At 47.0% G+C, this 16,070-nt stretch overlaps 1 protein-coding gene and 1 long non-coding RNA gene across 2 annotated transcripts in view; both read left to right on the top strand.

The window, feature by feature from the left end:
- Positions 1-6,972: 6,972 nt before the first annotated feature.
- LOC142591049 (uncharacterized) lies at positions 6,973-10,521 on the top strand. The gene is made up of 3 exons (XR_012830317.1): positions 6,973-7,063; positions 8,319-8,414; positions 10,423-10,521. It is a non-coding gene; the product is annotated as an uncharacterized LOC142591049 (long non-coding RNA).
- A 164-nt stretch (positions 10,522-10,685) lies between these two features.
- Positions 10,686-16,070, top strand: part of LOC142591047 (uncharacterized) — a 79,955-nt gene continuing 74,570 nt past the window's right edge. Inside the window, exons 1-2 of the mRNA XM_075703423.1 lie at positions 10,686-10,776; positions 12,355-12,450. Coding sequence (XP_075559538.1) covers positions 12,411-12,450 — 40 coding nt within the window. The 5' untranslated portion in view covers positions 10,686-10,776; positions 12,355-12,410. The remainder of the gene's footprint in view (positions 10,777-12,354; positions 12,451-16,070) is intronic.

Genomic DNA, 16,070 nt, shown 5'->3' with positions numbered 1-16,070 from the left:
GCTGTTTATTTGGCTTTGAATTGGCCTCAGAAAAAATGCACGTTGGCTAAGTTCAGGACGTGCAGCTGTGTGCAAACTTCTGATTTTTTTTCTTGGCCCGTAGTAGCTTCCTTTCTTCATCATTCGTTCAGCCCATATTAAGGTATTGTTTTTAATGAAGGCTGGGTTTTCTTCTGCAACATTAACGTTCACTAGGATTAGTAAACGTTAATAAAGGGAACCAATTAGCTCCAGACGTCTGTATACATTAACCCTACATATGTCTCTGTATATATATATATATATATATTATCTGGTATATACGGACTGTATCGGACAAGCAAACGCCCAACTTGACGATTTGGGCCTTCGCTCTCACACTCTGACGCTGCGGAAGGGACCGAACTGCGCTAGTTGCTTTATAGCACTGCTTACTCAGCATGCAACGCTGCCCTCTGCCTGCGCAGGCCTCCCGATGATTCTGTTCGGGAGGTTAGATGCTGTGGTTTGCAAGAGTGATGCGATTATGTCTGAGCAAGCGGGATTATTAAGATAATCAGAGTTACGGGCCTTATCTGCACTTTATAAATAGCGAATCAATACACGAACACTTACATTCCGAGTCGGTTATGTTACATGTAAAATTTAGCCGGGTTAAAAAAAAGAGACTTGCCTGCGGAGAGAACATTTGTGCAAGTCATGCATGCTACAGACAGCCTCCTGATCAGGCCTCCAGTATATCCTCTACTCCTCTCTCGGCCAAGATTGACACAGCGCGAAGCCTGTGTTGTATGGTATGGTATGAAGAACTTTATTTAGGTCCTGAGGGATCAGTCTGGGACTGATGCGGGCCGCTCCCACGTCGGTACAGAGAGGCCGAGCCCCTCTGCCATCACACGGGCCCTCTGGACAGCCCTGAGTTGGTCCGCCAGCACTTCACTGTGCAGCATTCGCTGCCACCACTGTTCACCTCGAGAACCATCACCGGCCAACGCCAAGCAGCGCCACAGCATGTGTTGTAAATCGAGCAAACCCTCACACTTACTACAATAGACTGAAACCCCGCAGTCCGGATTAATTTTATTCATGATGACCGGGTTAGGGTACGTCCGTGTCTGCAGAAGCCTTAATGTAACCGCCTGCGGCCTACTTAATTTTGGATGTGGCAACGGGAATGCCCTGCGCCCTAAGTAATAGTGCTTGGTGATTTCGTTGTAGGTTAACAGTTGGTCCCTGTACTCAGGAGCGGTAGATCCAGCCCCTTCAGGGAGTACACGGCACACTAATCCTCGTGCCTCCCTGTGCGCCACCTCGTTGAGGTTACGCAGGGCTCCCTCCACTGTCCCCATGTGCGCCGGGAACGAAGTAACGGTATGCGAAGTGATATCCCTACCCTGCAGCAGTCTGTTAGCCGGTTCCGCAACAAGTCCTCTCGAGAAGGCTGTAATCGCAGATCGCGAGTCGCTAAACACCAAAACTCTTCTAGAATCAATTAGTGCTAGAGCAATAGCCACCTGTTCAGCAACCCCCGGGTCTTTGGTATAAATGGAAGCAGCATTTCTAACGCTCCCTTTGCCATCTACTACCACCACCGAATAAGCATTTTTACCATTAATCCATGCGGCGTCAACAAACGCAGACTCCTCCTCCTGATCCTTTGCCTCTCGCAACAAAGCCCTAGCTCTCGCGACCCGCCTCCCTACATTGTGCACGGGGTGCACATTCCGCGGAAATGGACGAACCATGATATTTGCCCTAAGGTTCACGTTCAACTCGTGTAGGGGCGCCCTATCGTGCGACACAGCCACCGATTCTTCAATTGACTGTAATATATACCTACCCGCTGGTGTACCTAGCAACCGCTCCCTTTGTGCGGTACGTTGAGCCTCAGCAATTTCATCTAAAGTATTATGCAAACCCAGTCGCAACAACATATCGTTTGACGTAGTCATAGGCAGACCAAGCGCAGCCTTGATGGCTTTTCTGATTAATGCTTCCAATTTATTTTTCTCCCCCCTATTCCAATTTAGCATAGCTGCTACATACGAGAAATGACACATAATAAATGCGTGAACTAAGCGCATCGCACCTTCTTCTCCTAAACCCCTATGCCTATTAGAGATCCTTCTTATAAGTCTTATGGCCTCCTCCGTTTTCTTGGTAATACGCTGAATGGTTCTAATGTTCGATCCGTTCGCTTCAAGTACAAAACCCAGGACCCTGATTGCTTCAACTTTGGGTATCACCGACCCTTCCCTAGTATGAATTCTAATGCAAGGCTCAACTTCCGGTACCCAACCCCTCGGCCTACGACCTAGCTTCTTAGATTTGAAGATCAACAACTCTGACTTTTTAGTGGAGCACTTGAGCCCCATGAGACCCAGGTACTCCTCCGTAAGCGTTACCACCTGCTGCAGCCTAGCCTCAAGCTCTCCATCACTACCACCGACACTCCATATAGTAATGTCATCCGCGTAGATAGAATAGCCAATATCCTGTACAGTGTCCAGTCTATTAGCCAACTTCGACATCGCCAGATTGAATAACATAGGCGAGAGTACGGATCCCTGCGGAGTACCACAGCAACCCAATTTAACGACTTCCGATTTTATCTCCCCAAACCTGAGACATGTCTTTCTATCCTTAAGGAAAGCCTTGACAAAATTGAAAAGCCGCTGCCCCATATTCAAGTCCGATAGCACCCGTAGAATGAAAGAATGTCGGATTTTATCGAAAGCTTTTTCCACATCAAGTCCAATTAGTGCCTTAGTATCCCTTGTTCGCCGGTCAAGGATCTGATGCTTAATCCTGATCATAACATCCTGAGTCGAGAGGCCGGGCCGAAATCCTATCATCGAATGCGGAAAGACCCCATTGCCCTCAACATAACGCGTTAGCCTATTTAAAATGGCATGCTCAGCGACTTTTCCCAAACACGACGTCAGGGAAATGGGTCTGAGATTTTCAAGCCCTATGGCCTTGCCCGGTTTGGGTATCAGAACAGTAGTTGCCAGTTTCCACTCTTCCGGGAAAGAGCCTTCCTTCCATAGGCAATTGATCTGCCGCGGAAGGAACTCAATTGACCCATCGTCTAAATTCCGTAGCATTTTATTCGTAATGCCATGCGGCCCTGATGCCGATCGACCATTAAGATTCTGCAGCGCCATCCTGATATCACTTTCAGTAAATTCCGCGTCCATAGCTGCATTTTCGTCTCCACTATATTCCAAAACCACATCAGGTGTATCGTGCCAGGTCTCCAAAGGAAGGTATCTCTGAGCCAAATCCTTTAGCAACTCCTGCTCCGTGGAGTCCCGACACGCCTGATGGACCAGCTTACCTATCACAGTCCTCTGATTAGACTTAGTGTTTGTCTCATGTAGTAAATGTCTGAGCAAACTCCATGCGCCTCCCCTCTTAATGCGACCATCAATAGAATTGCACACTTCATCCCATTGCTGCTTGCACAGTACCCGACAATGGTCTTCAATTTCCTGATTAACCACTGCTATACGCTTTCTAAGCCTTCTATTTAATCTCTGACCCTTCCATCTCGCTAACATCGACTGATTTGCTTCCAACAAATGTGCCAGGCGATTATCCATGTGTTCCGTGTCAATATCGGTCTGAACCTCTTTAGTGGACGCCTCAACGTCACTTTTAAGCTGACTAGTCCACTGTTCCAAGGTCAACTCATTTCCTTCATCATCAATTCTCTGCGCTCTTCTTTTCCTAAATGCATCCCAGTCAACCATCCTGAATGTGCGCTCCTTTTTATTAGCCACTGCCAAAGTAATCATAAGTATGTAATGATCGCTACCAAAATCTTTATTAGAATTGGACCAGGACGAATCCACCACCCCCCGAACAAAAGTGAGATCAGGTGTCGAATCTCTGCATGTCGACGTGCCACATCTGGTGGGATACGAGGGGTCTGTAATCAGAGTTAAATTCAAGTCTAGTGCCTGCTGCCATAGTCTTTCCCCCTTAATAGTGCTATAAACATACTTCCACACATGATATGGTGCATTGAAGTCCCCTCCAATAAGCAACGGTGCATCCTTAGCCAGATTGGTTGCCTTGGTCAAGAGAGATTTGAAACTCTGCTTCGTGTCCCGGGGGCTACTGTACAGGTTAAGCAGGTAAACGCTCCTCTGACATGACCTGTGCCGACCTAAGATTACTTCCACCATAATATATTCAATCTTGCACTCTGCCATGTGAAGATCATGTCTAATATACGCCAACCTCCTATTAATGAGAGTAGCGAGTCCTCTGCCCTGTTCATTATCCTTAACTTCCGTTTTGAAGTTCGTTAAGGTCACGTTAGACGTCAGTGTTTCCTGTAACATGATAACTTGAGGCTTGACACCATGCGTTCTAACAAACTGCTGCAGAGACGCCTTCTTATGATTGAACCCCCTACAATTCCACTGCCAAATACTAAATGAACTACTTAATAGAGCCATCTTGACCACGGAAATTTGGTGAAGTAGTTTTGAGCTCAAGTCCACTCGGCGACTTACCCTGCTGGGCTAGCGGCCGAGTGCACTCCCGCTCCATAACAGGGACCACTGTCTCGTTTAGATATATTTCAATTTTGCCTAATCTCTAATCCGTGATATCTTCCCGTTCTTCTATCCGCTCCAGTCTACTAATGATCTGATTTACACTTTCTTGCAATGTCGCCATCATTGCTTTAAGCTCGGAACCGACTTTACCCTGAATCCGTACGGTCGAGGATAAGGCCCTCTTTTTCGGCGCAGGCGTCTCTTCGTCCGCCATGTTCTGTTCTGCGACCTCCACAGACCTTGGTACCTCAACCGAGTCAGCATGTTTCCCAGTCTGTCTTAAGCTATCGTTGTTACCGGAAGGTAAGCTGTTCCTAAGTTCAGCTATCTCTTTGATAAGCCCGTCAATGGCTGCTTTTAAACTACGATTCTCTCTCTCCAAGTGCGCAATCCTATCCCTATCCTTATTACCATCCACATACTCCTGGCGCTGCTCGGGCGCTCGGCCGGCGCTGATGCCACCCTTGACCTTGTCAGCCCAGGTGGTCTGGCTCCCAGCTGCGCCGCCGCCGCCACCAGCGGCAGGAAAGCGCACCCGCGCCTCCATAGAAACGGATCGGCTCCTGGTCGTACGAGTCCCAGAAGATGGCCGCTGCCTCGACCTGGAGCGGCTCCTAGAGCGCGAGCGTCCCTTAGAGCGTTGGCGGGCGCTCACCAGCTGCACCATCTCGGCTGCCTCTTGTTCCGCCGTTAGCTCCGCCCTGGCTCTCTCCTGTCGTCGAACACGCACGACGTAGGGAAGCTGGTATCGTTGTCTGCATTGTTTATCCGCGGTCAGGTGTCGTCCGCCACAAAGCTTGCAACAAGGCACACAGTTGTGATCCTCTTCAGGGTTCCGAGCCCCGCATCCTCGGCATTCAAAATAATCGGGGGCTGGGCAGACGTCCGCCCGATGTCCAAGCTTGCCACACACATAACATACATCCAACTGCTTTCGATACAGGAAGCACCGTACCAGAGTTGGCCCATATCTGACGAAATTGGGCACCTTTAACCCATCGAAAACAATGATGACTGATCCTGTGTTTTTGATGCGTTTGGCCGCCATAGCCAGCGGATTGCGATCGTTAACAACGTTCCGCTCAAGTGTCGCGGGGCCATCCATAATGTCTACATTGCGAATGACCCCTTTACACGTAGTGTGCGGGGCCGTCTCGTACGCACTGACTTCAAAATCCTTGTCTGCCACTCTGATTGACCTGAGTCTCACATATCGTTCAGCGTTGCTCCTTTCTGGCGTACTAGCCACCAAGATATTTTGCATAAAGTTCGGGCAAATAACATCTTCCCGAATCTGTTCAACACCGAGGCCTGCCGCCTCTACGATTGCCTTGCCCACCGCTGTAGAGCTAACTTTCTCCAAATTCAGTCCACCCCGTGGGCGAATGACTATTTTGATGTGTTTTTGTCGCATCGGTGGCATGCGCGACGCCTTCACAATGTGATTCTTGATTGCCGAGCCTCCGCGCCGTTCACCTGCGCCCCGTCGTTCAGGCATCTCACTTGGCGAACCGCCATCACCTAATCCATGCCTCGTCGTAGTTCTAGATTTTCGGTTGGACACTGTCCGCCATCCCAGGTCTTCAGTAAAGTCCTCCGCCGGGAGCACTTCCCCTTCAACGTGCATTGCTGCCATGCCGCGCTAGGTCTACCAGACGCTAGCTCTCGGCCAGCGTGGCGTGAGCACAAAAGTTCCAATGAAGTCCAAAGAAGGGGTGGCCCACCTCAAAATCAGGTATCCGCTGAATCTTCTCTTCTTCACGGATCCGATGATATCAAATTTACACCACTAGGTGACCAAAAAAGGCTCGGAAGCTTCGAAAAAGACGGACCCATAAAAGCCCACAAGCCTCCTTCCAAGCCTGTGTTGTGCTGAATCAGTATAATGGGCATTGCTCATCATCACCTTCGCAATGACCACCTGCTTCATCTTCCTACCGTAAAAGGAAAGAGACGCTGAAGCGCATTACTGACGAGGCTTAGATGAAGAAACATCCAGGACAAACACGGTGCTACTTGCAACTGGCGTCTATCGAAGAGTTACGGAATATAAACCACAAAAACACGCCCTTCTTCGTCTATGTCCAGCAAGTGACGTGATTTAGCAAGTTCAAACGGATCACCGAGTCTCCCTCTGTTAAGCTTTAATCCCACCAGATCTCTGTTTTTTGCTGCAGTCACATCGCTCGGACCGAATCTCCCTGCCTTCCTCTCACTTCAAAGTTCATCTCTCCCTCGTTTGTCGGATTAAACCAAAACTTGCGAAGGGCATTACGCTTTTTTTTTCTTTTCCGGAGAAAATGTGAGAGATAACGCCGTCAACGTTTGTCCATGTCCAACTTTGCTTGAAAGACGCTCGTTTGCACCCTCAGCTGATATCGCATGTCTCTGTTCTTTTTCTTCTTCTCTTTCACCAGATAAGAATCGCACCAGTTGCAGCGAAGAAGAGAAAAAGAAGTGCAGGGAACTCGGGAAAGCATGCGACTTCAGCGCCGGTATCCCCCTCTGCATATGTAAGCTCACGTCCTCTGCAAGCCATCACCTGACGCTGCGACAATATTGCAACTGCAGCTATGCTGGGTTACTTAAATAATCCAAAAGAAACCTATAAAAAATTCCCCTGTGCTAGTTATCGCAATCGTTTCACACCATCCCGATTACTTGAAAGCGGGCACCACTTCCAAGAAAAATTACATGCTGATTGTGGCAATTTTTTAAAAATTACGTATAATATTTGCAGTTAATCGCTTTAGAACGCGTGCAATAATCATTTTTAGAGAAGACGTACCAATTACAGTATTCAAAGCCTCATGCTAATGAAGTAATGTTTAATTAAGAGGAATTCAGTATTGTGGCGAAGTGCACTAATGTTACAGTTAACACTTGCAAGCAGAGCGGGAAAGGCAGAGCCGCTATGATGAAGGCAGGGATTTGAGGACGCATTTCTCAAAGCTGGTGCTAAGGACAATACAGATATCTATCTATCTATCTATCTATCTATCTATCTATCTATCTATCTATCTATCTATCTATCTATCTATCTATCTATCTATCTATCTATCTATCTATCTATCTATATATATATATATATATATATATATATATATATATATATATATATATATATATTATTTGATGACTGTTCCTATTGACTGCCACAATTACGACGTGTGCTACATAGTGGGAAAAATTATGAGACTCATTAGTGAATGTTTGCCTTATCAGCAGTGTCACCTTATTCACGAAATCCAGCCGACCTGACTGAATGGCGACATCTACCACAGCGAGATTTTCGATAAGTGCGTTTCCCTTAAGAAATGCAATCAGGCATGTCTTATCATTCTGTCTGCACATGAGGAATGAAGGCGAAATGCAAAAAGAAAACACACCCGTGAAGCGTGCATTTAGCGCACGTTTAAGAACCCCAGGTGGACAAAATTATTCCGGAGCCCCCTACATGGCATACTTCATAATCTTATTGGATCTGGCAATTTAAAGTCAATAATGAAATTATGGGGTTTTGAGTGCCAAAACAGCTTTATGATTATGAGGCCTCCGAAGTAGGGGACTCCGGAAATTGGGACCTCTTGGGCTTCTTTGACTTGCACCTAAATCCAAGTACACTTGTGTTTTCGCGTTTCACCATAGTTTTGGTACGTAAAACCCCCTCCCTTTTCATCAGGAGCGATGTGTTTCCCGACGATGATTTTTTTCTAGTGAATATTTGTTAGCACAAGCTTTTTCTTTATGTACATTTTTTTTTGCCAGCTGGACCACGCACTAGCTGTAACGAGGAGGAAGCGGAAATATGCAAGTCGATGGGAATGGTTTGTGACTTCAGCGCTGGGGCCGCTCTCTGCATTGGTAAGACGCTTTGCGTAACTTAGCGGAACAACACGAAACGTTTACAGTTAATTCTAATGTCTGAACTAGCCTGCTCAATCTCTAAGAGATCGAGCGCTCGGGTATTTCTGGAAACTTGTGCAGACCGTTCAGCGCGCGGGACTGCTACACATATCAGTTGCTACAGCTCTTCAATGATGCAATTTGATAAACTTCCCATGGGCCACATGCTTAAAAAAAAAACGACTGTAATCGGCAAGAAGCGCGAGGTGTATGCCAACTGTCGCGCCATCTCCGCAAAACAAGACTAACTCTAAAATGTTACTCTTTCAGCAATACGACATATTTTTCGGTTGTTTTCTTTTTTCGAGAGCCTAGGCACGACATGACTATGACCGTGTCAGCAGGAGTATCGAACCACGCCACGGTGCTTAAATAACGCAAATTTTAGGTGAACTAAAAAGCCCGCGCGACCTGCCTCTCGAGAAAGCCGCGCATCCTGCCGGAAGAGTTCAGTAGGTCACGTGCTCAAACGCCTCTTCGTAAGAGGAGCTGCCTGCAGCGTCACAGATTATACTGCCACCTGCAGCAGTGGCAAAAAATGCAGTAGTGCCAGCTGCAATAAGGCACGTGACTTCGGTAGAGCCTTCAATGCAGAAGGCGCGTGTAAGTGGTGTGCAAGCCTTGGGGAAGCCTTGAAATAGCTGTTTGCATGCGCCCCCTCTCACTCCCCTTTGCATCATCGCTCTTGTAATCATTATTTTCTCTCTTTTAGTGCTGAAATGAAGTGAATCAACTTAAACAACCACTCACGTGGTGCATAACGCACCCGATGCGGTATAACCACAAGTCGGATATGACTGCTCTTTGCTGGTTGCTGGTTGGTCTAGGCTTGTGGTTGCAGCGCTAGGCTGAACATCTGCGACCACACACCCATTCACCCCTCGCCCCATCGTAATAGACGTCATGATGTTTGGTCAGATGCGGGGTATGCCGTGTTCCACGATGGACGAGGACCGCCATATGTCCACCAAATGTTACCGAACGTCTCTTGGGATAACGGCGTCTTTTGATTCGTGCTGCCCACTGGCCCTCTCGTCTCTGATACCAAACGTCGCGACATCTATTGGAAAGACTTGGCATTTCGTCTCGTGTGCACTCACATTTAGGTGTAAGAGTTGAAGAACGGCGGGCGGTCAGGAAATTAATGCTAATGCGGAGCGCTTGCAGGCATACGGTATCCTTCACAAAACGAGTGCTGCAGTTTCGTGACGTTAAATTTCCCTAATTTATATTCATTATTTCGCGCTGGTTCTCGACCGCGAAGCAACGAAAACGCACCGTTCAGGTCAGCGGGCGCAACAATTTTGCTCCGAATGCTTCGTCGAAGATTTCAAAGGGGGAGGATCGTAGTTCGCAAGATGGGTTAGTGCGAAGTCCTCCGAAATACAAGCGCAGACGTCGCATACCCTGGGAACCTGTACTACGCGCGAAGCTCCGCACAAATTACGGGGTTTATGGGGTATCGCGAAGAGCGAGTGTTGCGCGGTAATTTGGTGCATTGCACTTCTGACTTCAAATGAACGTAGACACAGGAGCAGGAGTTCGATACCTAGTGGTGGCAATGAAAAATGAACTAGCTAGTTTTTTTGTGCCGTCTGGTGAGCGATGATGCAAATGAGAATGTTGCCCGATGGCGACACGCTAAGGACTGCGCCACGGATAGAAAGGACGGATGAAGACAGCTGTGATAATTTAGATTTCAACTGCTGCCGACCGAAAAGAGACGACAGATCACTATTTTTTATGTTTTACAAAAGTTACAATCAAATTATCGATGATTAGAGCGGCGGCTTCGCAGACGTTTTTTTCTTGCTCTTGATCTTATTACAATTAGAACGTTTAGCCGAGCGGTTCAGGGCCGCCGCTTTGTGACAATCGCGAAACGCTCACTAAGAATCCCCGATAATTTAGGACGTTGTTTTTTTTAGTTTTTTTTACATGAACCGTCGTCTCTATTTCTTTGCAGACAAGAAACGTGACAAATGCAACGAAACAGAGGTAAAGGTATGCAAATCGTTGAGAAAAGAATGCGACTTCAGCGCTGGAGCGTACCAATGTGCGGGTAAGAAACACTCTCTATACGTAAGCTTTTAGAGCGAGTGCGTGGAGACCTTGTAAAGAACAAACGGCACCAGGTTTTGTTTTTTCACAGTGACACTATCTTTCTTTTTCCGGAGAAAACTTCAACATTCCGTCAACCATTTCGCTCTCTATCTCTTTCCAGATAACGAACGCAAAAGCTGTAACGAAGAAGAGAAGAAAACATGCAAGGAGCTGGGAAAATCATGCGACTTCACTACCGGATTTCCTTTGTGTACTGGTAAGGATGAGTGTCCTTCAGTTCAGTTCGGCCAATTCAATTGTTCTGCTTCACACTCAGATGACGTTTCCGCCGTAATTGTGCAACTGAAGTTAAGAACGTGCTCAGGGCCCCGTGTCCTTTCTTTTTTTCCCGAAATCCCTAGACTACCCAACGTCAGTTTCCACGTACCACCTTGCCCAGCTCAAGCGCGAATGATGGAGCGCGCGCCCGAGGCGTCATTGATTATGTAGGAAGTGCCGTGGACCAGTCATGCGCGTTCACGCAACGTTTTCACGCAGAGCGCGGGGCTGCCCGACCTGCTGCGATAATGTGTCCAATGCTACAATGTTCCACACTATTCTCCTCACCCGACCCGCTGCAGTGACACGGCTGCTATCACAGTGGGGCGTGCCACTCAGCACACTGCGCGGAAAACCACGTGGTCACACCGTGTCGAGTTTGGCACGGAGCACGCGCTCCTCTCCTAGGATATATTTCGTCCGACCTCGATATGGCGTACGTGTCACCAAAGTCTGCCACGAAATACTGTGGTGCTCCATGTAGCCTTGTACCGGCAGCACTTGCGGTGGGGCGCTTTATGGGAAAACGATGGGTCGGACCCCGACGAATCCTACGTTTTGAGCGCGCCCTTATTGAAAGCGCTGTAAGTGCGAAAGGCTAAACTTGTACTCATAACGGTTAGTGAAATCACACGGAAAACGCGTTCAGAGCGGCAATGTTTTTATTACTTTATTATCCCTGTTCCGAACATTTTAATAAACGGCTGACAAAAGAAATGCAAGCACTATCGTGACTATTGTGAAGGGCTCTATCAAAGTGATGGAAAACTGACCTTGGTTAAGGAAAGCTTTTCGCTTTACGAAAAGGCTTCTACATTGACTTAGGGAAAGTTTTTCACCTAACGAGCGTTTCAAAAAAAGGATGAATCATAATTGGGGAATGTACCGGATATTCTGATTAAGGTAAATAAGTTCTTCGGAAGCCTGCAAGGTGGAGAAAAACAGACAGGGAAGAGAAAAATTCACATTAAAATTGAAAGACTCAATTGCACAGCATGAAGCTACAGTTCAGTTGGATACCGTGTTCGAATCGCGGACCAGGAGGAATTTTTTCTTCAACTGCGAAGTTTTCTTTCTTAGCAATCCATACGGGTATCCTTTGTAACTTCGTGCTGCAATTTGGGTGGGCGTTATTTCTCCCATTCGTAGCCCGGCTAAGTGCCCCCCCCCCCAAAAAAAAAATTTAAGTGCGACTTCAGCTACCGGTGATGGTACTTTTATCATATTCACATGGATTGCGAAACTCGGGGTACCCAGCGTCTAGTAACTATTATAATTTAATAATTACTCAGATATTTCATTGTCGTACTACCTTCTCTACGAGCTTTAACGTAATTTGTGCGTATACATAGAGAACACTCTTTATAAAAGAATATACAAAAGTAGTGATTAGCGTGAATCGCCACTTTGTATATTCTTGGCTAGGCGATGTTATATTGCAATATCAACCGCAAACATTTACACTGCTACCAATATTTTATGCTTCCATGAATAACTAATTCCTTAATTTCAACAGATGGGAAACGCAAAGACTGCAACGAAGAAGAGGAAGAAGCTTGCAAGGAAGAAGGAATGACCTGTGATTTCGTTGCTGGATCAGCTGTTTGCATGGGTAGGAAGCGTGGGTTGCATCGAGTGTCTAATTTCAACATTTCATTGCTTCGTAGATTATCCCAGAAAAAATTCATCTGCTGCTGCGCTGTGTACGTCAAGATAAGCCTCTGAATATGAAGCACAAATTAAGATACCCGTATTTAATACAACGCAATCCACTACATTTTTTTAATGCGGAAGATCCGACGTGCCCTGTTGGTATCTATGTACAGCGAAGCTTTCTGTGAGTGCATAAGGAGTGCTGAAACACGAGTTTGTGTTTGATCAATGTGCGTGCAGAATGACACCGAACGCTTTATTCGTGTAAGCGAAGAACACAATGCACCTTTTAACGTAACCAGTGTTATAGGTGTTGAAACAGGCAACCTCGCTTTCTGCGCCATTTGTATGGAGCACCCGGCCTCCCCTTGGAGGCGCAGATGCGACCCACCACGCGGTTGCCAGGCGGCACAACACACGCGCTGCGTGAGGCAATCACCTCTGGTGCCCTCGATCCCGTGTCATCGTAGTTCTCCGCGTCGCGGCCCCCTCTCCCTCTGCACCAACGGCCAACGACCCACACACGGAGGCAGGCTTCCCACCTGTACCTTTTACTGCGCTGCACTACACCTTCTCTCTCCCTTCTTTCTCTTCCCCTTCTCCCATCCCCCAGTGTAGGGTAGCCAACCAGACTATTGACTGGTTAACATCCCTGCCTTTCCTGAATTCTCCTCTCTCCCTCTCTCTTTACCCCAACCTTTCCTTCCCATATTCAAGAATCTCCTTCTCTCTCTCTCCACTGCTGCGGGCGAAGCAGTGTGAGCCATCGCTCCTAGATGGCGCCACCATTCCGCGGCCAAGTGAGATTGCAGGAGCGGCAGCAGCAGCAGGCCGCAGCCACGGTCACCAAGAGTGGTGCAGGGGCGTTGGCAAAGAACGCTTCGGTTTAAGTGGGAGGATCGGTTTAAATTAGAGGATGCGTCTCGGACGCAAACGCCAGACATTGCCGACTGCAAAGAAATGTCCGTGCCACGATGTGACCACAGGTGCCTTGGTTTCTAGCGCCAGCGTGCGGTCGCAGTACAATGGAGAACGAATGCGACACCGTTTCATGCTAGATTTCGGCGCACGTTTAGGAATCTCAGGTAACGAAGAGTGCTAGAAGCACAGGTCAGTAATATCATTAGGTGTGCAGACACAAAAGATGCAGACATACAGACAGAAAGAAAGAATGAAGGGAAGAAAGCTTTCTGGGAACTGCCACCAGCAGCACCACCACGCCTACTTGCTCTATGGAAAGGAAACACAAGAAAGGGATAGTTAACGAACCCGAGTAGGGTGAATAGAAGAAAATGGTGGACGTATGGAATATGATTTCATATGCGAAGAATACGGCAGACACGCATCTGCGTCACACACAGCAGGCGACAGCCAGATGGTCCACGCATGCACACAAAATTTGACCGTATCCGTGGTTCCAATGTTTGTCCTACTCAAACTAGTCTTAATGTGTTGTCTTCAAAAATTACAGTTAAGCTCTGTGAGCTAGCTCCACTTATAGGCGCACGGCACTGGTTTCCAGGATAAATACAGAAACTTCAACATTTTGCAGAAAGTATAACTGCAAATTCGGCGGCAGTGGTACAACTATCGAACGAAGCTTAGGTTGGCCAGTTCGTCAAAAATCATGGTAAACATGAAACTAAAATTACTTAACTGCTAATACTTTATCAACCCTTGGATTAATTAGACGTGCTATTTGCTTGCGCAGGTTAGATAACCGTCGGACCATTAGGGTGACAGAATGGGTACCAAGAGAAGGGAAGCACAGTAGAGAACGGCAAAAGACTAGATGGTGCGACTAAATTAGGAAATTTGCGGGTGCTAGTTGGAGACGGTTGGCGCAGGACAGGGGTATTTGGAGATCGCAGGGAGAGGCCTTCGTTCTGCAGTGGACATAGAGGCTGCTGCTGCTGTTGCTGCTGCTGCTGCTGATGATGATGATACGCTTTATCCTAGCATAACGACGTTGCATTGAAAATAAGAGAAATGCGATGTCACACGGGTATTTTCCAGGACTCCTTCCCACGCACAGGAAGAGCTGCCCGAGGGTATTGAAAAATGTGTGTCAGAGAAAGCGTTTTATTCGTGTCCCTCATACAAGGAACTTTCGAAAATTTTGCGTTCAAGTGGCTTATTAGAGAGGTTATAGATCTCACGGATTTCCTCTAGCTCCTTTATTTCTTTTCGTTCCCTTGCTGTTGCTCTTCGATATTCTTTTCTCATTTCCCCTTATCCTTCCCCCAGTGCAGGGTAACAAAACAGATTTTTTTTCGGGTTAACCTGCGTGCATTTCCCACCTTGTTTATCGCTCTCCTTCCCTCATAAGTGCTTCTTCTTTCCTACTTCCGTGACCTTCGCTTTGGACATTTACTCCCATTTACGATTATTATTATCATTAGCTTGTCTTCACATGTATTCACACGGTTTGTTGTGACATTGTCCGTTGTACTCCCCTGTAGCAGTAGCTTTCATTCAAGGGTATGTGTAATTTGCACAAATAAACAAATGCATATCGTACCCGTGAGAAAAAAAAAATAGTGACACTTCGTATACATGTATGTATGATATTGGCGCGCGTTAACGAAAAAAAAACATGTGATGCCAAACATAAATTGCGCTTACCTGACTGCAAGTGCGCTATTTCAGCTGTCATCGGAGGCTTCCTATGACGTGAACAGAAAGTGAATGGCAGTACAGTGGTGACGCTGCTTTCATGTTTCCGCAAACGCTACCAAGGGCACACCGATTTCGAAAATTAATGCCTTTCCTATAGCTATAGGCTGCGGTTAATTGTTTATGAGGAAAAATATATTCGAGTCCAATTCGAAAGGTTTGTGCGGTTTTCCATCACGGAAAGGACATAAATACCCGAAAATACAGCGTAATCTGTGACACCAGAACTGCGCCTCAGCAGCGTATAGCTTTGGCCCAGAATTCTAAAGCCTCGTACGTCTGTATGCGTTGACGCTTATTTTGCGTGGCGATGTCGGTGCGGCCAATCGCGAGACATTTCAGTGTCTCGCGACAGCGGGCTGGTGTTAACATCGACAGCCGGTGTTACATCGACAGCCGGTGTTAACATCGGTCACCGCGAGTCGTTTTTCGTCGTCAGTCGTGGTTGTTCACACGACCTGTCCATCGTAGGTGCAATCAAACCTAAGAGGAGAGTTCTGCCTTAAACTTCCCTTCATTTTTCTCTCCATATAAACAAATTTGTTTGTATGTTTGTTTGTTTGCCCAAGAACTGCAGACATTTGCGTGAAAGAGTAGTCCGGCAACACACACTGATTTATTGTTCGTCTTCAGTGCCCTCATAAAGAATTTCGCACGACCGAAAGGAAAAGAAAGATGGGTGACCTCCGATAGACAAGAGACTGAGGCACCCGTTAACTCGTCGTCTAACGTAGCCCTGCACAAGCTTTGGGACGTAAATACCGCTCGATGTGAAATGAGTAACGAAGTGTTTAATTAAGAAACCCGAAGACGGAACTTCGTGCGCATGTATGTCAATTACCGTATTTGATCGAATCTAACGCGCACTTTTTCTTTCCCTATAAAACCGGCCCGAAAATTACG

The sequence above is a fragment of the Dermacentor variabilis genome, chromosome 8 (genome assembly GCF_050947875.1).
Source record: "Dermacentor variabilis isolate Ectoservices chromosome 8, ASM5094787v1, whole genome shotgun sequence".
Lineage (NCBI taxonomy): Eukaryota > Metazoa > Arthropoda > Arachnida > Ixodida > Ixodidae > Dermacentor > Dermacentor variabilis.
The sequence above is the reverse complement of the archived record's forward strand: the minus strand, read 5'-3'. Positions and strand labels throughout refer to the sequence as shown.